Source organism: Heptranchias perlo, chromosome 17 (genome assembly GCF_035084215.1).
Source record: "Heptranchias perlo isolate sHepPer1 chromosome 17, sHepPer1.hap1, whole genome shotgun sequence".
NCBI lineage: Eukaryota > Metazoa > Chordata > Chondrichthyes > Hexanchiformes > Hexanchidae > Heptranchias > Heptranchias perlo.
In genome coordinates this window covers 48,351,749-48,373,889 of record NC_090341.1, presented here as the reverse complement: position 1 = coordinate 48,373,889, position 22,141 = coordinate 48,351,749, and the positions used below count along the sequence as shown (strand labels likewise).

The 22,141-nt window shown below is 45.8% G+C and overlaps 1 protein-coding gene across 1 annotated transcript in view; it reads left to right on the top strand.

Annotated features, from left to right (window-relative positions):
* Positions 1 to 22,141, top strand: part of sema3h (sema domain, immunoglobulin domain (Ig), short basic domain, secreted, (semaphorin) 3H) — a 161,642-nt gene that overhangs the window by 99,579 nt on the left and 39,922 nt on the right. The window contains exons 6-8 of the mRNA XM_067998952.1: positions 16,002 to 16,121; positions 16,765 to 16,910; positions 19,675 to 19,789. Coding sequence (XP_067855053.1) covers positions 16,002 to 16,121; positions 16,765 to 16,910; positions 19,675 to 19,789 — 381 coding nt within the window. The remainder of the gene's footprint in view (positions 1 to 16,001; positions 16,122 to 16,764; positions 16,911 to 19,674; positions 19,790 to 22,141) is intronic.

The following is a 22,141-nucleotide window of genomic DNA, read 5'->3' as shown; positions in this document are numbered from 1 at the left end:
GAGACTGGGAGTTCTGTGTTGAGACTGGGAGTTCTGTGTTGAGACTGGGAGTTCTTGTGTTGAGACTGGGAGTTCTGTGTTGAGACTGAGAGTTCTGTATTGAGACTGAGAGTTCTGTATTGAGACTGAGAGTTCTGTGTTGAGACTAGGAGTTCTGTGTTGAGACTGGGAGTTCTGTGTTGAGACTGGGAGTTCTTGTGTTGAGACTGGGAGTTCTTGTGTTGAGACTGGGAGTTCTGTGTTGAGACTGAGAGTTCTGTATTGAGACTGAGAGTTCTGTGTTGAGACTGGGAGTTCTGTGTTGAGACTGGGAGTTCTGTGTTGAGACTGGGAGTTCTGTGTTGAGACTGGGAGTTCTGTATTGAGACTGGGAGTTCTGTGTTGAGACTGGGAGTTCTGTGTTGAGACTGGGAGTTCTGTGTTGAGACTGGGAGTTCTGTGTTGAGACTGGGAGTTCTGTGTTGAGACTGGGAGTTCTGTGTTGAGACTGGGAGTTCTGTGTTGAGACTGGGAGTTCTTGTGTTGAGACTGGGAGTTCTTGTGTTGAGACTGGGAGTTCTGTGTTGAGACTGAGAGTTCTGTGTTGAGACTGGGAGTTCTGTGTTGAGACTGGGAGTTCTGTATTGAGACTGAGAGTTCTGTGTTGAGACTGGGAGTTCTGTGTTGAGACTGGGAGTTCTGTGTTGAGACTGGGAGTTCTGTGTTGAGACTGAGAGTTCTTGTGTTGAGACTGGGAGTTCTGTGTTGAGACTGGGAGTTCTGTGTTGAGACTGGGAGTTCTGTGTTGAGACTGGGAGTTCTGTGTTGAGACTGAGAGTTCTGTGTTGAGACTGAGAGTTCTGTGTTGAGATTGGGAGTTCTGTGTTGAGACTGAGAGTTCTGTGTTGAGACTGGGAGTTCTGTGTTGAGACTGGGAGTTCTGTGTTGAGACTGGGAGTTCTGTGTTGAGACTGGGAGTTCTGTGTTGAGACTGGGAGTTCTGTGTTGAGACTGAGAGTTCTGTGTTGAGACTGGGAGTTCTTGTGTTGAGACTGGGAGTTCTTGTGTTGAGACTGGGAGTTCTTGTGTTGAGACTGAGAGTTCTTGTGTTGAGACTGGGAGATCTTGTGTTGAGACTGAGAGTTCTTGTGTTGAGACTGGGAGTTCTTGTGTTGAGACTGAGAGTTCTTGTGTTGAGACTGAGAGTTCTTGTGTTGAGACTGGGAGATCTTGTGTTGAGACTGAGAGTTCTTGTGTTGAGACTGGGAGTTCTGTGTTGAGACTGAGAGTTCTGTGTTGAGACTGAGAGTTCTGTGTTGAGACTGGGAGTTCTGTGTTGAGACTGGGAGTTCCTGTGTTGAGACTGAGAGTTCTGTGTTGAGACTGGGAGTTCTTGTGTTGAGACTGGGAGTTCTGTGTTGAGACTGGGAGTTCTTGTGTTGAGACTGGGAGTTCTGTGTTGAGACTGGGAGTTCTGTGTTGAGACTGGGAGTTCTGTGTTGAGACTGGGAGTTCTGTGTTGAGACTGGGAGTTCTGTGTTGAGACTGGGAGTTCTGTGTTGAGACTGGGAGTTCTGTGTTGAGACTGGGAGTTCTTGTGTTGAGATTGGGAGTTCTGTGTTGAGACTGAGAGTTCTGTGTTGAGACTGGGAGTTCTTGTGTTGAGATTGGGAGTTCTTGTGTTGAGACTGGGAGTTCTGTGTTGAGACTGGGAGTTCTGTGTTGAGACTGGGAGTTCTTGTGTTGAGACTGGGAGTTCTGTGTTGAGACTGAGAGTTCTGTATTGAGACTGAGAGTTCTGTGTTGAGACTAGGAGTTCTGTGTTGAGACTGGGAGTTCTGTGTTGAGACTGGGAGTTCTTGTGTTGAGACTGGGAGTTCTTGTGTTGAGACTGGGAGTTCTGTGTTGAGACTGAGAGTTCTGTATTGAGACTGAGAGTTCTGTGTTGAGACTGGGAGTTCTGTGTTGAGACTGGGAGTTCTGTGTTGAGACTGGGAGTTCTGTGTTGAGACTGGGAGTTCTGTATTGAGACTGAGAGTTCTGTGTTGAGACTGGGAGTTCTGTGTTGAGACTGGGAGTTCTGTGTTGAGACTGAGAGTTCTTGTGTTGAGACTGGGAGTTCTGTGTTGAGACTGGGAGTTCTGTGTTGAGACTGGGAGTTCTGTGTTGAGACTGGGAGTTCTTGTGTTGAGACTGGGAGTTCTTGTGTTGAGACTGGGAGTTCTGTGTTGAGACTGAGAGTTCTGTGTTGAGACTGGGAGTTCTGTGTTGAGACTGGGAGTTCTGTATTGAGACTGAGAGTTCTGTGTTGAGACTGGGAGTTCTGTGTTGAGACTGGGAGTTCTGTGTTGAGACTGGGAGTTCTGTGTTGAGACTGGGAGTTCTGTGTTGAGACTGAGAGTTCTTGTGTTGAGATTGGGAGTTCTGTGTTGAGACTGGGAGTTCTGTGTTGAGACTGGGAGTTCTGTGTTGAGACTGGGAGTTCTGTGTTGAGACTGAGAGTTCTGTGTTGAGACTGAGAGTTCTGTGTTGAGATTGGGAGTTCTGTGTTGAGACTGAGAGTTCTGTGTTGAGACTGGGAGTTCTGTGTTGAGACTGGGAGTTCTGTGTTGAGACTGGGAGTTCTGTGTTGAGACTGGGAGTTCTGTGTTGAGACTGGGAGTTCTGTGTTGAGACTGAGAGTTCTTGTGTTGAGACTGGGAGTTCTTGTGTTGAGACTGGGAGTTCTTGTGTTGAGACTGAGAGTTCTTGTGTTGAGACTGAGAGTTCTTGTGTTGAGACTGGGAGATCTTGTGTTGAGACTGAGAGTTCTTGTGTTGAGACTGGGAGTTCTTGTGTTGAGACTGAGAGTTCTTGTGTTGAGACTGAGAGTTCTTGTGTTGAGACTGGGAGATCTTGTGTTGAGACTGAGAGTTCTTGTGTTGAGACTGGGAGTTCTGTGTTGAGACTGAGAGTTCTGTGTTGAGACTGGGAGTTCTGTGTTGAGACTGGGAGTTCCTGTGTTGAGACTGAGAGTTCTGTGTTGAGACTGGGAGTTCTTGTGTTGAGACTGGGAGTTCTGTGTTGAGACTGGGAGTTCTTGTGTTGAGACTGGGAGTTCTGTGTTGAGACTGGGAGTTCTGTGTTGAGACTGGGAGTTCTGTGTTGAGACTGAGAGTTCTGTGTTGAGACTGGGAGTTCTGTGTTGAGACTGGGAGTTCTTGTGTTGAGATTGGGAGTTCTGTGTTGAGACTGAGAGTTCTGTGTTGAGACTGGGAGTTCTGTGTTGAGACTGGGAGTTCTGTGTTGAGACTGAGAGTTCTGTGTTGAGACTGGGAGTTCTGTGTTGAGACTGGGAGTTCTGTGTTGAGACTGGGAGTTCTGTGTTGAGACTGGGAGTTCTGTGTTGAGACTGGGAGTTCTGTGTTGAGACTGGGAGTTCTTGTGTTGAGACTGAGAGTTCTGTGTTGAGACTGGGAGTTCTTGTGTTGAGATTGGGAGTTCTGTGTTGAGACTGAGAGTTCTGTGTTGAGACTGGGAGTTCTTGTGTTGAGATTGGGAGTTCTTGTGTTGAGATTGGGAGTTCTGTGTTGAGACTGGGAGTTCTGTGTTGAGATTGGGAGTTCTGTATTGAGACTGGGAGTTCTGTGTTGAGACTGGGAGTTCTGTGTTGAGACTGGCAGTTCTTGTGTTGAGATTGGAAGTTCTGTGTTGAGACTGAGAGTTCTGTGTTGAGACTGGGAGTTCTTGTGTTGAGATTGGGAGTTCTGTGTTGAGACTGAGAGTTCTGTGTTGAGACTGGGAGTTCTTGTGTTGAGACTGGGAGTTCTGTGTTGAGACTGGGAGTTCTGTGTTGAGACTGGCAGTTCTTGTGTTGAGATTGGAAGTTCTGTGTTGAGACTGGGAGTTCTGTGTTGAGATTGGGAGTTCTTGTGTTGAGACTGGGAGTTCTGTGTTGAGACTGGGAGTTCTTGTGTTGAGATTGGGAGTTCTGTGTTGAGACTGAGAGTTCTGTGTTGAGACTGGGAGTTCTTGTGTTGAGACTGGGAGTTCTGTGTTGAGACTGAGAGTTCTGTGTTGAGACTGGGAGTTCTTGTGTTGAGATTGGGAGTTCTGTGTTGAGACTGAGAGTTCTGTGTTGAGACTGGGAGTTCTTGTGTTGAGATTGGGAGTTCTGTGTTGAGACTGAGAGTTCTGTGTTGAGACTGGGAGTTCTGTGTTGAGATTGGGAGTTCTGTGTTGAGACTGGGAGTTCTTGTGTTGAGACTGGGAGTTCTGTGTTGAGACTGGCAGTTCTTGTGTTGAGACTGGCAGTTCTTGTGTTGAGACTGGGAGTTCTGTGTTGAGACTGGGAGTTCTGTGTTGAGACTGAGAGTTCTGTATTGAGACTGGGAGATCTGTGTTGAGACTGGGAGTTCTGTGTTGAGACTGGGAGTTCTGTGTTGAGACTGGGAGTTCTGTGTTGAGACTGGGAGTTCTTGTGTTGAGACTGGGAGTTCTGTGTTGAGACTGGGAGTTCTTGTTTTGAGATTGGGAGTTCTGTGTTGAGACTGGGAGTTCTGTGTTGAGACTGGGAGTTCTGTGTTGAGACTGGGAGTTCTGTGTTGAGACTGGGAGTTCTGTGTTGAGACTGGGAGTTCTTGTGTTGAGATTGGGAGTTCTTGTGTTGAGACTGAGATTTCTGTGTTGAGACTGGGAGTTCTGTGTTGAGACTGGGAGTTCTTGTGTTGAGACTGGGAGTTCTGTGTTGAGACTGGGAGTTCTGTGTTGAGACTGGGAGTTCTTGTGTTGAGACTGGGAGTTCTGTGTTGAGTCTGGGAGTTCTTGTGTTGAGACTGAGAGTTCTGTATTGAGACTGGGAGTTCTGTGTTGAGACTGAGAGTTCTTGTGTTGAGATTGGGAGTTCTGTGTTGAGACTGGGAGTTCTGTGTTGAGACTGGGAGTTCTTGTGTTGAGACTGGGAGTTCTGTGTTGAGTCTGGGAGTTCTTGTGTTGAGACTGAGAGTTCTGTATTGAGACTGGGAGTTCTGTGTTGAGACTGAGAGTTCTTGTGTTGAGACTGGGAGTTCTGTGTTGAGACTGAGAGTTCTGTGTTGAGACTGGGAGTTCTTGTGTTGAGACTGGGAGTTCTTGTGTTGAGACTGGGAGTTCTGTGTTGAGACTGGGAGTTCTGTGTTGAGACTGGGAGTTCTTGTGTTGAGACTGAGAGTTCTGTGTTGAGACTGGGAGTTCTTGTGTTGAGACTGGGAGTTCTGTGTTGAGACTGGGAGTTCTGTGTTGACGCTGAGAGTTCTTGTGTTGAGACTGGGAGTTCTTGTGTTGAGACTGGGAGTTCTTGTGTTGAGACTGGGAGTTCTTGTGTTGAGACTGAGAGTTCTTGTGTTGAGACTGGGAGTTCTGTGTTGAGACTGGGAGTTCTGTGTTGAGACTGGGAGTTCTGTGTTGAGACTGGGAGTTCTTGTGTTGAGACTGGGAGTTCTTGTGTTGAGACTGGGAGTTCTTGTGTTGAGACTGGGAGTTCTGTGTTGAGACTGGGAGTTCTGTGTTGACACTGAGAGTTCTTGTGTTGCATCTTTAGCATAGCTTTGGAGCCTCTCAAACTGATAAAATCAGGATGGGGCCGCAATGGATGTCGTCCAGAGGACATCTGAGGAGGAGGAAAATGACCATCCAAGGCAGGCACACCGTGCTGTTTTGGGATCTGCAGGTACACAAGACAGATGTGCGTAACAAGGACCTGGAGAACACCAGAGAGGGGAGCAACAGAGGCACCAAGGTCGCAGGAGGCACTGCCCACGTGAGATGGTCTCCAGGCAGAGGCTGAGCATCCTGGACCTCTCTGAGGAGCAGTGTCTATGCAGGCTCAGATTGAGTCAGCAGGTGGTCGCATACATCTGCAGCCTCCTTGAGGAAGAGCTGCTCCCGGCTGGACCTGGTGGCCAGGCGTTGTCCGTCACATTAAAGTAACCACTGCCCTCAATTTCTTTGCCTCTGGGTCCTTCCAGGGCACCACCGGTGACATCTCTAGGGTGTGTCAGTCGTCTGCACATAAGTGTTTATGACAGGTGACGGATGGCTTGTTTGCCAGGGCACCCGATTACGTGAACTTCCCCCTGCGACAACATCAGCCAGAATAAGCGGACAGTGGGTTTCGCCTCTCTGACTGGCTTCCCACAGGTGCAGGGCGCAATCGATTGCACACACGTAGCAATCTGAGGACCACCACACGAGCCAGGAGTCTTCATAAACTGAAAGGACTATCACTCCATCAATGCAAGCTGTTGTGCAACCAGAGGAAGAGATTTCTACAGGTGTGAGCCAGATTCCCTGGCAGCTGTCACGATGCGTTCATTTTGCAAAGTCCAACATTCCAGACCTCTTCCAGACAGGATATAGACTCAAGGGCTGGTTCATTGGAGATGAAGGATCCCCCTTCATGGCAAACATGGCTCATGACACCTGTGAGGAACCCCACCAATGAGGCAGAAGAGCGATACAACCAGAGCCACATGATCACCAGGTCTGTCATTGAGCAAGTCATAGGCACGTTGAAGATGCGCTTCAGGTGCCTCGATAAGTCGGGAGGGGCCCTTCAGTACTCGCCAGCGAGGGTCTCCAGTATAGTCGTGGTGTGCTGCGTCCTGCACGACATAGCGCAGCAGAGAGATTTACAGATGGAGCAGGACCAAGGCGCTCATCAATCATCCTCTGTTGGTGACAACATTGAAGAAGAGGAGGAGGAGGAGGAGGAATATGAGTGCCCATTGCCAGACCAGGCGCATACATTGCTGCCCGGGATGACCTCATCTCTCATAGGTTCTCTTAATAACAGTGGCAAAAGAGAGACATTGAGATACTCAGGCCAGCTGGCACAGCCACCACCACCACCACCCCCGCCCTTGCACAAAACAGTCCTTCAACCACGCAAACACCCTTTGCACATCTGCCCAATGGGTCCCGTCATGTATTGGCATTCACCATGAAGCAAATGAAAGGGCGACTTAACTCTTGGGACGCAATAATGGCCAAGACGGGGAAGTGGTGCTAATCAATACATTTAATGTGCCGTTATAAAAAAAGAAACTTAACAACGTAACATTTCTTCAAACACCCTTGTGCATACCCTTGGTGAACTACAATTGCTTGAACTTAACGCTACTACCTCCTCTACATGGTGCATCTCCTGTGGCTTCAGCAGAGGTAGAGGTAGGCTGCTCAGATCCCTGCCCTGACTGTTGAGATGCTTTTGGAGCCCGTGAGGGCCCCGCCAAAGACTGCTCCACCTGCACCAATACAGGGGCAGACTCTGCCATTGGAAGAGGAGGCAGCATTTTGCGTACTACTTGAGGGTCGGGTGGGGGGGGGAATAGATGAGAGGTGGGAGAGCTTTGAGCTTCCATGTTCCCTATCGCCATCATCCCTCTCCCAGGCCAGTGCTAGATCACTCCCACCACTCTGCTGGACAGCAGCTTGGTGAACATATGTTTGGCGTTGTAAGGCCATGGATAAGCTAACTGTCATCCTGTTTAAGGCGGCAGACATGCTGGCTTCCAAATTCTCATTTGAGAGCCGTGCTTGAAGCTCCATGGAGGCGGTCACTCTCTCTATGGCAGACATTCTCGAGAGGAGAGGAGTGCACCCCCCGACGTGGACTCTCCACAGCTGCCTCTGCCACCAGTGTCTGCTCGTGCTCACTTGTGAGTGGTGAATCACCAAATTAAAACCCAATCAACTGATCAACATGACCCACTGAAGTGCGAGTATCTGTGCTGGTGCATGGCTGTATGTCCTGTGACGGTGCACCCTCAGAAGGAATGAGATCCTCTGAGGAATCGATGTCTTCCATCTCGTCACATTCTTCTTCTACATGTGAAGGCCCTGGAAGACAACAGAAAGCGATATGAATTAGTCATGACAAAGTACCAGTGTTGTCAAACACAATACTCAGTTTCTCATAGTTCAGTCATTGATGAAATAAAGTCATCATGTGTGTGAAAGATGTTTAAGTTCTGTCACTAGGCATATGCAGGTTCCCAGTCTCTCCGTCTCCTATGGATAGGGATGCAGCTGTCCACTTATCTCCATGGCCTCCTCCTGCATCGATGAGTTGGACTATTTGTGGTGGTCCACCTCCAGTCCTCGTCCTCTCCCTTGCGTTTTGCGATCTCTTCTCCTACAAGGGGTGAAAGAACAGACCAGTGAGTGACTGAAGGTGACGTATTCACCCGATGGATGCATTGCATTGGGTGAGGCTGACTATCAGACAGATGCATCAGAGGGTGATTATCAGGCAGATGCTTCACATTGCATCAGGATTGGGGTGAGTGGCAGTGGTGGGTGAATAAATGGGGAGGTGAGGAAGTGCATAGAAAGTGTAGGATGGTTGATGCTGAAACTTAAGTGGGTGTGAGGAATGATGTGATGGAGTAGGCTTGCCAAGACAGAATGAGGGGGTTGTTGTACACCACAGGAAGTGGGTGAATCAGCAACTGTACTCACTTTTCCTGAGCTGTTTAGGTTATTAAAGAATTTCCTGCACTACAGCCAAGACCTGGGCACCGTGCTCTTGCTGCTGACCACTTCTGCAACCTTCAGACATGCCTCCTTGGTGACAGAACCAGGTTTCTTCCTCCCATCACTTGGGTAGATGACCTCCCTCCTGGTTCTCATTGTGCCCAGCAGTATTTCAAATGAAGCATCCGTGAACCTGGATTCTGCCTTTGCTCTCTTTGAATCCATCGCTTCATTTCCTCCTCTCTCCTCCAAAATCCATTTTTGCATTGGCCTCTTAAATAGTAGACTTCAGATCGCATCATGCGGGTGCGCGGTACGCCCGCTGCGCAGCTTGGAGACGCAAAACCCGGAAACAAGAACAATTGCCATCAGTTGAGTTGCCATTGCAGATTCTGACGCACTCACTTCACTTCCGGGTTTCCCACGTGATTATCTTCCCACGCGATTATCTACCCACCCGCTGAGTTCCCAGGTTTAAGTAAAAATCATGTCCCATGTGTCTGTGTGCGCACACGCATCTATGTATATATGTGTACATGTGCACGAATGTGTGTATATATGTATTCTTGTATGTGTGTGTGTGTACATGTGTCTGTGTGTGTGCTTGTGCCTGTGTGTGTGTCTTCGTGTGTGTGCTACCTCAACTCACACACATCTCCAGGACCAACCTTGCTAACGGTGCAGTTGGATTCAGCTTCCAGTGAAAATTTGAATTTGGGTGTTAATGCCAGGCTCCAGCAACTGCATCTGTTTCCATTTGTTTCAGAGATAAAAGAGTCAATGACACACATGCACACACTGAAGGCTACACGCAACATATGGAGTGCAAAACGTTCTAGTCGTCTGCTGCTGACAGCTCTGAGACAAGGTCTAACAGAGAACTTGCACGTTAACATTGATTAATAGCACACTGTCCTGTTTAGACAACCAAGATGACCTAGTTGCCTGGTGTGTATTCGAAGACAGTAATAAATCATAGCATTGCGCGGGTCAGTCAGGAGCAGGTATGGTTTATTTATATGTGTAGTAAATCCATTCTTGACTATAAGTCGCACTCTGATATTTATACCTCCCCAGTATATACATTATGTGGAACGCGCCACATTCCTGCAGAGAATTTTGCTTTAAGTTCCTGCCGCACATGTCTTTGGAATATTCTACATCTCTTGACTTATTTTCTTTCTAAAATGGTGATCTCATACAATGGTTTATAATTTAACCCTCACAGCACCAGCAAATTCTGATCCCACTAGGCCAGCCATTCTCTCTCAGTTGGGTCAGAAAACGATCCCTTAATCTGCCGTTCCTATTGGGCTGTGCCAATTTGCAGGATTTATAAAATAGGTATCCGTGACGACACTCGCTCCTGAAAGTATTGACTCTTTGCTGGGTACAGTTGCCAGCCATTATTCATGAGTGAGCCCTGACATTGAGTGTTAGGAGGCTATTTTACTCTGGGGCATCACAGCCAAACCCAATCCTGTCCTTACCCAATGGCCACATGCACACACTTCCAGCAGGGATTGCTAGATCATGATCAAGAGTGGGAACCTTGGCCAATTCTCTCCTCCTTAACCCAGGACCGCGTGGAATGAGAATTAAACCTGGGACCTTCCTGGTCTGTATGGCTTAGCCACACACTGGATAAACTAGCTCAACTATTAGGGAAGCCTAACTTCCTAAACTTTAACTTTTGTCCCTGGCATTTCAACCCAATGCCTTAGTGAGCAGATAGAATCATAGAATCGTACAGCACAGAAGGAGGCCATTGGGCCCATCGTGCCTGTGCCGGCTTTTTGAAAGAACTTTCCAATTAGTCGCATTCCACTGCTCTTTCCCCAAAGCCCTGCAAATATTTTCCTTTTCAAGCATATATCCACTTCCCTTTTTATTTATTTGTTCATGGGATGTGGGCGTTGCTGGTGAGGCCGGCATTTATTGCCCATCCCTAATTGCCCTTGAGAAGGTGGTGGTGAACCGCATTCTTGAACCGCTGCAGTCAGTGTGGTGAAGGTTCTCCCACAGTGCTGTTAGGGAGGGAGTTCCAGGATTTTGACCAAGCGATGATGAAAGAATGGCGATATATTTCCAAGTCGGGATGGTGTGTGACTTGGAGGGGAACGTGCAGTTGGTGTTGTTCCCATGTACCTGCTGCTCTTTTGAAAGCTACTATTGGATCTGCTTCCGACTTTAAGGCAGTGCATTGAATATGCTGGGACTCTTTTCTCTAGAAAAGAGAAAGCTGACGGGTGACCTAATAGAGGTCTTTAAAATTATGAAGGGGTTTCATAAAGTAGATGTAGAGAAGATGTTTCCATTTATGGGGGGACCAAAACTAGGGACCATAAATATGATTTAGTCACTAATAAATCCAATATGGAATTCAGGAGAAACTTCTTTACCCAAAGAGTAGTTAGAATGTAGAATTTGCAAACCAGATGGTGTGGTTGAGACAAATAGCATCGATACATTTAAGGGAAAGCTAAATAAACACATGAGGGAGAAAGGAATAGAAGGTTATGCTGATAGGGTTAGATGAAAAGAGGTGGGAGGAGGCTTGTGTGGAGCATAAACATTGGCATAGACCAGATGGGCCAAATGGCCTGTTTCTGTGCTGTAGACTATGTAATTCTATGTAACAACTCACTGCGTAAAAAAATTTCTCCTCATCTCCCCTCTGGTTCTTTTGCCAATTATCATAAATCTGTGTTTACTGGTTACCGACCCTCCTGCCAGTGAAAACAGTTTCTCCTTATTTACTCTATCAAATCCCTTCAGAATTTTGAACACCTTATTAAATCTCCCCTTAACCTCTCTGCTCTAAGGAGAACAATCCCAGCTTCTCTAGTCTCTCCAAATAACTGAAGTCCCTCACCCCTGCTATCGTTCTAGTTGTCTGGCTTAACCTTGTTGACTCCTTTCATAATCTTGGAAATCTCAGTTCGGACATCTCAAAGTCTCCTTTCCAAAAATAAAACAAGCCAAACTTCTTTAATCTTTCCTCATGACTTAGATTTCTGATAGCCATGGGTGTTGTGGCAGTAAGTGTAGGAATGGGTTACAAGGCTGTTGCTTGTCTTTGCACATTCTCAAGGTCTTCCTTTGAGCAGCTTGTAGCCACCAGAACTGGTTGCAGCTATCCTCATTTCACACTGAACCCATTTAAACATTTACCCCAGTTCCTACGCCACTTAATAGCCAAAATGTTGCTATGACCACAATGAGGTGAGTTGATACTGCCTCAAACCCATTTCACGCAAAATCTCAAAAGCCAGCAGAGATCCCATTAGCCTGGCCTGGATTCAAACCCAAATTCCAGAGGTGAAGGGACAGTTGCTAACACATTATTCCTTGCAGTCCCATTGCAAATATTAATCTTCTAAGCAGCTTTAATCATACACTTCATTGCTGCACAATGACTTGTATGAACCTGATTTTATGCTGAAAATGTACCTTAAGGGAGCATTGTCCATACATCATACGATGGAATAGATGGGTTGGAGTGTTGGATGACTTCACTTTGAATCCCTGTCCCACCCTCCCCCGATTACATTACAACAGCCGTGTAACCCATTCCTACACTTACTGCCACAACACCCATGAGATCAGACTGAGGAAACAATAAAAAGTGTTATAGTGGGCAACTGTAATAAAAGAATAGCTTAAAACATCACTGCAGGACACTGGATTCCCCATCTCTCCTGTTCCAGGCAATCTGTGAGGAACACCGCTCAGGAGTTACTTCAGGTTTAGCTGTAGTATGCTGGATCCCATTGGAAATCTGAATTGGATTATATAGCCTATAAGAGAGAGGAATTGTTTATTTCTTTGTTTATCCATGGAGTCCAAGGTTTAGTTGTGCAGCAAGAGGTCATCTAAATCTCCTTACTTAAATTCATTCTTGCTATGGACATCACTAGCAAGGCCAGCATTTATTGTCCATCCCTAATTGCCCTTGAGAAGGCGGTGGTGAACCGCCTTCTTGAACCGCTGCAGTCCTTGTGGTGATGGTGCTCCCACAGTGCTGTTAGGTCGGGAGTTCCAATATTTTGACCCAGTGACAATAAAGGAACGGCAATATAGGAACAAGTCAGGATGATGTGTGACTTGGAGGGGGACATTGGAGGTGATGGCGTTCCCAAGCACCTGCTGCCCTTGTCCTTCCAGGTGGTGGAGGTTGTGGGTTTGGGAGGTGCTGTCGAAGAAGCCTTGGCTCCTCTGGATAGTACACACTGCAGACAGGGTACATTGATGGTGGAGGAAGTGGATGTTTAAGATGGTGGATGGGTTGATTGATCTTGGTCTTGATTGACCCAGAGCTTTGTAAGATGCTTTCCAAGGAGAGGGACCAGATCTACAATGGAAGTGACCTTTGAATTTAGAGTCTGTGTTTTGGCTTGGATTTTTGCTCACTACATGTCAACAATAAAAAAAAATTACAAACACATTTTAGATAACTGCTTCTGCTTTTATTTCCAATAATTTATTTGCAATTATGCTTTGATGTTCAAAAACAAATACATTTGGTCGATGATTCTCTTGGCTTGAGGTTGAAAGCCACAGAATGTGGCTGATATTTGATATAATTTAATATAATCAGGGGTAAATTAGAGACTGGTTTAAGAGGGACAACTACTGGGTGGAAGCTTTCTTCAAATCTACAATGAATCCACATGTTGAAGAGCCTTGTAAAGCTTTGTTACACTTACAATTATATATTATTGCTCTTTTAGATCCCTTGCTTATTGTAGTATCCTCCAACCGACAGAACATTCCAGCAACCTGTTTTAAGGATAGGAGCTGTCCCAAAGTGGGCCTGGGCTTTCTCACCTCCCTCCTTCTAAGCCTTTGGCTCAGCCCACCACTGCATGAGGAATTGTGGAGCCTGTGTGCCAGCATTCCCTCGTGTGCTGGTATTGAGCGAGCAAAGGAATTCTGTGTTTGTTTTGTCCCCAGGAAGAATCTTTTAGATCTGGATTTGCCTACTGAGACCGAGACACAATTGTAACAGATTGTCCAAACCAGCAAGTGGCAGATCGCATTGTGCCAACCCGCACGCTCCTACACAGCTGTTATTTTTGTTTTCTTTTTTCATTTTCTGGATGTGGGTGTCGCTGGCAAAGCTGGCATGTATTGCCCATCTCGACTGAATGCCTTGCTAGGCTACTTCAGAGGGCATTGCATTGGCGTGGGACTGGAGTCACACATAGACCAGACCGGTTAAGGACAGCAGGTTTCCTTCCCTAAAGGGCACGAGTGAACCTGTTGGGTATTTATGACAATCCAACATGGTCATTTTTTACTGATACCGGCTTTTTATTTCCAGATTTTTTAACTGAATTCAAATTCTCAAACTGCTATGGTGAGATTTGAACTCGTGTTCACCTGGATGATTAGTCCAGGCCTGCAAATTGCTAATCCAGTAACATAACCACTATGCTACCGTACCCAATTAAATGATTAAAACAAAGCCTATTGTACATTACAACATTAGGAGAAGGGTCCTCTTCCCCCAACTTGGTCCCTCTTCATTAAAGCTGGTGCTGTACTAGCAAAATCTCCACATTGTCACTCACAATGAATCATATCACCGCAACCCCCCCACAGTTGAAATTCTATTGGGTGTTATTTTTAGTGTATGGTTTAATGCACTCTTCTAAAATTTACATTTCAGCTACTTCAGCCAAATCATTTACTCGTTTAAACTAAACAGGTTAACGACCTCGTTAAATTAGTGCCGACAGGAATTTATTTTTACAAGGGCATTAACCAATGCGCTTAAAATAGTGCTCAGAGCAGTGTCAACCCCACTCAGCCACCTCATTGCTTCATGTCTTTTACAGCTGCCGTTATTGACAGCAAAAAGAAAGAAAGAATGGAGGGACGGGATTGTGCGGCTGATTCCCAGGGAACAAGGGTTCCTCGGGTGCAATGAGCAGGAAAACCGACTCCTGCATTTACCATCTCAGGATGCCTCTAACACCTCAGGGTGTTTCAGAGCCAATGAAGTGTAGTCACATGTTGTTTTGTAGGCAAACACTGCAGCTAATTTGTTTACAGCAAACTGAATAAAACAGAAGACGGAATCTGTTTTTATTGATGGTGTTTTGAGTGAGGAATGTTAGCTAGGATATCAGGAGAACACCACTACTCTTCATGGGAGAATACCATGAGATCTTTTACATCCAACTGAACAGGCAGCCTTGGCCTAGATTTAATGGGCCAAATCTTGCTGGAAAAATAATGGTGTGTTAACGACGCACGCGGTTATTAATGCACAAATCCGCCAGCAAGTTCAGGGGATTAAGAGATATGCCGTGAGTTGTGAATCTCCAGACCTTGCTGGTCGATTTACGCCACTCCACTGTTTGCTTCGCACAAACGGCATCTCGCCCTCAACCTCCCCGTTATTTTTAAGAACTTGCTGGATTTGAAAATTAGGGCTTAATAACGTATGTACCTTTTTAACGACGTGATCATTGTTAATGCAATGCCAATCAATCTCTCCAGCCCAGAAAGGGAACAATTTAAACTGTTCAATCTCATTCCTCCATGTAGTCAATTGTTCTTAGAGATTTTTAAAATGTCAAATTTAAATTTTTTTTTCTTACTTTTCCTTTCTGTCTCTTTTCTCTCTTTCTTAATCCAATCTTTCTTTCCCACTCTTTGTTTCTCTTTCTGTACCTGATTTGACTCTAATTCACCCGATTTCCTTCTCCATCGTTCTCTTTTCTGTTTCTTTCTTAATCATTAAATCGCATTGGTTAAGGAAAACTGCCATTCACTAAGGTCCCAGATGCCCCATTGCCCTCGCTGTGCCATTATCAGCTCGCACTTCCAGCAAGTTATGGCACAAAAACATTTTGAGCTGAAGGGTGCAGGAAAATGTCTAACTAACGCCGTATGCCACGAGATGCCCTACTCCAGCAAGATTTAGCCCAATGTCTTATCTTAAAGACGGCACCTCTGACGGTGTAGCACTCCCTCAGTACTACACTGAAATGTCAGCCTGGATTATGTGCATATGTCCTGGAGTGGAGCTTGAACCCATAACTTTCTGACTCAAAGGCAAGAGTGCTACCACTGACATTTGATTCAACAGCACAAACGAGGAAGAGAAGGGTTATTATTGCCAATAACACTGTCCCACATCAGTGTTGTCCAGCAACATCCTGGCAAGTTCCAGTACCGGCAATCTAGCACCAGAGCTGTTGGGGAGGGGTAGAGAGAAGAATAGGAAGGATGTGGTTCACCAGAAGTGTTTGTACAAATACAACATGGGAACTGTGCCCTGTGTTATTTATTACCTACATACCACCGACCCATTGTATATTCAGGGCCTTTCTTTGAACATCTGTACTTCTGATAAAAGCCCAACATTAATATTTCACCATTAGCTGGTCTTATTGGTGCAATGTAGCAAGCAACTATTCTTAATACCCTTTCCTTTCCATCTTATTGCTTTAGTGGGCATGTCTGGAAAATGCCTCCTTTAATAAGCTAATGGTGCATCTTGGTTGTGCTTACAGAGGGTGAGCTGTACGCTGGGATTTCCTCCGACTTCATGAGCCGAGATGTGGCGTTCTTCCGCAGCCTGGGGCATCGTCGCATGATCCGCACCGAGCAGTACGACTCAACATGGCTCCAAGGTGAGGTCAGGTTTGAGCAAACTCCCATTCCCTGCGTCAGCCTCAACCCATCAGAATTTCAGTCACTTAGTTCCGCATGGTGTAATGCCACGTCTATGAGAAGCAGCTTGAAGCTTTGAGCTCTCAGGAGTGGGGAGAGTCCCTTTGTTACTAGAGAATAAATTCGGACAGACACAAAAGGGAAAAAATTTGCAGGGCAATGGGGAAAGAGCAAAGGAGTGGGAGTAATTGGATTGCTTTTTCAAAGAGCCGGCACAGGCATGATGGGCTGAATGGCCTCCTTCTGTGCTGTATGATTCTGTAATTCTACAGCTTTAACCTGAGTGACAAGGGTAGTCATTTTAACATTGCAGAGATATTCCAATTGGCTTACAACGACTCTGATATCACTGGGCAAAAGAACAGTTAATCTTATATCTTTAATTTTTAAAATATATAATCAGTCACAGTTATTGCTGGACTCTGAACGGGTAGAACTGGTGCGGATTCAACTACAGTCAAACTGACACTTACAAATGGCAACACTGTCGACAGCGCAATCGTGTACAGAGAGTACCAAACCTTAGGCTGGTCCTTTGCTCTTCATCTAACTGTGCATGCGACATGATGTGTGCTTGGTTTGATTCTCTCCGTTTCTCTTCAGACTCCAGGTTTGTGAAGGTCCATGCCATCGCAGAGAGCAACAACGAAGAGGATGACAAAGTGTACTTATTTTTCACTGAGCGCGCTCAGGAAGTGGAGAGCGGCAACGGGAAGGTGATCTACTCGAGAGTGGCTCGAGTTTGCAAGGTAAGGGGGGAGTAACTGTGAATGGCAGTGAGTCAGAGCGACTGTACAGGAACGCATAGATTCGCACTTCCGCAGCTGAGGACAGTGGCTTTGTAATGACACCCTACACGTTCCAGTGATCTTTGTTGTAGAAGTTCAGAATGATCAGTTGCCAAGTGATGGGGAACTGGATCATACAGACCAGGTTTGATCCCATGTCTGTACTGAGTTAGTCAGGATGGGAGAAGGTGTGTTACAGTTCACCAGAGCATGTGATATTTATAGATGATGAAGACCATCCATACTCATTTTAATTCATCCATTCAGACCGAACCTACATTCCCCCCATTGCAGCAATCAATTATTCCTAAAATGTTTTTGCCTCCACTACTCTATCTGGAACTCTATTCCAAGTTTTGATCACTCTTTGTTTAAAGAACTTCCTTGATAGCAGTCTTAAATTTATCTTTTACTAGTTTGAACCCATATTCCCTTGTTCAACTCTTGCAAATAATGAAATTTACTATTAACCATACCCGTAACAATCTTACATACCTCTATAAGATCACCTTTCAGGTGCCTCCTTTCCAGGCTGAAAAGCCCAGGTCCTTCCTCACAATTCAGACCCCAACACTGGTGATCTGTGTCATTGCTCTTCTCTGCATTCACTTGAATGTCTCCCTATTTTTTCGGCAACCAGAACTGGACACAGTAGTCAAGGTATGGGCTGACCAGAGCACTGTACGGTTTGGTCACAATCTCCTCTGCTTTGTATTCTACTGTTTTGGCCACGTAGTTCAACATTCTATTGGCTTTATTGATTGCTGCTCTGCCTTGGTTGGACACGTTAAGTGTTGTGTCTACTAAGAATCCTAGGTCTCTTATCCATACCCATTTCAACACCATACATGGCGTACTCATAGTGCTCATTTTCCCTTCCTGTGTGCAATACTTTACAATCATCGGCATTAAATGCCATCTGCCGTTGTTCTTCCCACTTACATATTTTATCCAGCTCATTCTGTAATTTCTGAACTGCCTCCTCCAATTTCACTGCCTTTCCGAGTTTGACATCTTCATATCACACCTCTGGAGTAGGGAGGGGAAAAATCAGCCAAAGTCCCCAAATCTAGTCACTGATCAGTGATTCCAACTCAAAAGTGCCTATGTGTGGACATCAGGTTCAGCTATGGTGCCACCGCAAGGTTTAATAGTCACTACCGAAACCTTCAGGAGAGGAGAAAAATCAAAAGGAGAGAGTTAACTTTTTTTAAAAATAATTTTTCGAACCCTTCCCAAATGAGAAGCAGATTACTAAATGCCTCCCTTTAAAATGTATCAGCTTCCGCAATAAAATAACTGTGAATGCCAGAAACCTGGAATAAAAACAAAGAATATTGTAAATACACAGCCATTCAAGTGGTATCTGTAAAGAGGAAGGACAGGTCTCAGGTGGGAGACCCTTTGTCCAAATCTTTGTTTTTTGGTGAATCTTTGTGCTCGTTAATGTAAGGGATCCTAACATTGGGGAAATTTCTTTAACCCAGTGTCAGCATCAAGTACTCCTAGGTCAGGCATGGCACACTTAGATACAGTTTAAAGCTCCCTCTACTCTGATCTGACAACACAACGTAACCTCAGCCTCAGAATGAACACATCTTTCTACGTCTGTGCGGCATTTCCCATTTTTCACAGCAACCTATCTGACTGAGATTGCCAATTTAGTGCCAACTAGTGCTGTATTATGGACAGCTTTATGAGTTGGGCTGTACCCATTAGAAATTGAGTTGCATTGCCCAAAATCATTTTGCAAAGGACCCTTACAGCCAATAGACAAAGGAGGCTCTATACCATCAAACTGGGCTGGATGTAAATTCAAGTCCCAACAGTGTGCTTGGATTCAAATTATTTCCTCTGGTGGGGGAGTCCAGAACAAGGGGACATAATCTTAAAATCAGAGCCAGGCCATTCAGGAGTGAAATCAGGAAGCACTTCTTCACACAAAGGGTAGTGGAAATCTGGAACTCGCTCCCCCAAAAGGCTGTGGATGCTGGGAGTCAATTGGAACTTTCAAGACTAAGGTTGATAGATTTTTGTTAGGTAAGGGTATCAAGAGATATGGATCAAAGACGGGTAAATGGGGTTGAGGTACAGATCAGCTATGATCTAATTCAATGGCGGACCAGGCTTGAGGGGCTGAATGGCTGACTTCTGCCCCCATAATCCTATATTTACCCTTTGAGCCATCTGTTCCTCTATATTTTATGGATTTTTTGCTTGTCACTGGCAGAGTCCTGGAAACAGGCAGGAAATAGAGTGTAGCTTGCTGGTGGGGTGGTAGGGGGGGTCGGTGGGGGAGGGGCAGTGTAAGTTAGAGGAGAGAAAGTTAAAAATAAATAACGGATCAATACATTGATCAAGTGTACAGTAAACCTCTAATGTTCAACTCATTGCTTCCTTCAGCTGCCTTCTGATTTGGCTCCTTGATTAATTATTGCATTTCACTGGAAGGCAATGAATATCCTGTCAGGCTCAGATTGCGTGTCCCTCTTAACCCTACTCTACAGCTAAGCATTTAGAATTCTTTCCAAGATGTCCAGCTTGATCACAGAACTACGCTCTTGCTTGCAATCTGAGGACAGGCTGGACGAGTGGTGGGAGGACAGGCTGGACGAGTGGTGGGAGGACAGGCCGGACGAGCGGTGGGAGGACAGGCCGGACGAGCGGTCTGGGTTTAAAACGTGGGCACAATGCCCAGCTCACAGTGCTCTTTTGTTTCCCACAGAATGACATTGGAGGTCAACGCAGTCTGGTCAATAAATGGAGCACTTTCCTGAAAGCGCGACTCGTGTGCTCCATTCCAGGTTCTGAGGGCATTCAAACCCATTTTGATGAACTGCGTGAGTATCGCACAATTTAAACTATCAGTGAGCTGCTGCAAGGAAGGTGATGGCCAATGTGTATGGTAGTCACTGGGCCGATTCAGTTGGACAGGTAGTATACAAATGTATTGTAGGTCTATTGTAGGCCCTGGGTGGAATGTTCAAAGATATTGGTGAGGATGGGTACAAGTTTATACCCCTTGTTATAGTAAGGAATGTAGCACATTAAACATTAAACACCGACACCTCACTCGTTAACTGGGGTGTAGTCACCCTATTGACTTCATGAAATGAGGATACTAGGGGGTTAAAAATTTCAGTGTGTTGATTCCTGGTGCACGCTGGGATTGCACAACGGAAACTGCTCACTCCCAGCCCGTGATTTTGCGTCTATTTGGAGTTTGCAATTTCCCGATATGTGCCCCCAGCGTGCTCCAGGAGCCAGCGCAGTGGAATTTTTACCCCTAATAGGATGTCCCTCATTTACGATGCCACTGGAGCTGAACATTATGATTTTGACAGCAGGAGGATCTCTACACAAGATGTTCGGTCCCAGACTACCACTAGCAAGCAGTTGTAGGCTGTAAAGCAGGCTCATAAAGAAGGTGTGGGAGACACCAATTCATGCTTCTACACACAAAGGGTAGTTCTTTACACAGAGGATAGCAGAAATCTCTCCCCCAAAAGGCTGTGGATGTTGGGTCAATTGAAGCTTTCAAGACCGAGATTGATAGATTTTTGTTGGTTAAGGGTATCAAGGGTTATGGAGCAAAAGCGGGTAAATGGGGCTGAAGTACAGATCGTCCATGGACGTCTATTTGGATGGCAGAACTGGCTCAAGGGGCTGAATGGCCTACTCCTGTTGCTATGTTCCTATAACAAAAAAAATTGCATTTATATAGCTCTATAATGTAGTAAAACATCCCCCAAGTTGCTCCTCAGGAGCATTATTGGACAAAAGAAATTTACACCAAGCCAAAAGCTTGGTCAAAGAGGTAGGTCTTAAAGGAGGAGAGAGAGAGGCGTAGTGGTTTAAGAGGGGAATTGCAGAGCTTAGGGCCTAGACAGCTGAAGGCTCAGCCACCAATAGTGGGGCGAAGGAAGTCGGGGATGCGCAAGAGGCCAGAATTGGAGGAACGCAGGGTTCTTGAAGGGTTGTAAGGCTGAGGGAGTTTGCAGAGATAAGGAGATTTATGTACAGATATCTTCTTAGCAAGATTTAGGATTAAAGGGCAGAATATAACTCCCTTTCACAGGCTGCAGTGAGTGTTGTGAAGTTATCCAAACAGGGCTATCCAACAATTCATCTTTCAGAGCACCAGTTAGCTTTGTGCCTCTCGACCTCTTAGCACTGTTGTCATGGAAGTTAATTAACTGGCTTTGTTAGTGTAAACTTATAGCGAGTGCTGCCTGTGGCTGATAATATGTTCAATGATACAGGTGAAATGAAAAATTGTTTCTGAATACCTGACACCTCCACTCAGATGGAGGGATACGGGCAAGAGTGATAGGAAGACAGAGCTCATGGGATAGTCAGCATGCTTCATCTTTTGTTTTGAAATGTCTACATTCTTGACGGTGCGCATTCCTCCCCAACTCTACCAGTGCTGGGAAAGGCTAGTCAGATAGTACAGTGACTGATGCTGTAAAAGTACTGAACTTAATGCTTTCCCAAACTCTCTCCATTCCAGGAGCAGAATGTCCATCAACCACAGTTGCATGGTCTCTGCTGCTGCAGAACACAACAGAGATTGCAACTGGGCAGGGAACCAGACGGAGGTGTGGACAAGTGAGACAATCAGGGTGAAAGAGGAGACACGACAACATTGGGTGGGAGGGCCAGTTTGGAATATCTTTTGGAAAGGAGTGGGGGGAAGTATAGGTGGGAAAGGCTTGGACCTTGAAAGGGCTCATGTTTGTTATTCTACCCCCACAAGCTTTCGGGGGCTTTCCCACACCGCCTGAGGAAGGGGAAAGCCCCCGAAAGCTTGTGGGATTAAAAATAAAATCGTTGGACTATAACTTGGTGTTGTAAAATTGTTTACAACCTTTCAGATGAGACATTAACTAAAGCCCAGCTTGCCAGCTTAGATTGGTGTAAAAGATCCCATGCCACTGTTCAGAGACGAGCAGGGGATTTCTTCCGATGGCTTAGCTAACACTCCTACCTCGACCATCACCAACTAAAACAGATTATTTGGCCATTCATTCATTTGCTGTTTGTGGGACCCTGCTGTGTGTATATTAACTGCCATGTTTGTCTGCATAACAAGAGTCACTGCACTTCAAAGGTAATCCGCCTACTGCTATTCCTATGTTCCCATGTTACATATAAATCCTGTCTTTCTTTTGTTAAGTCAGGACCTCGGT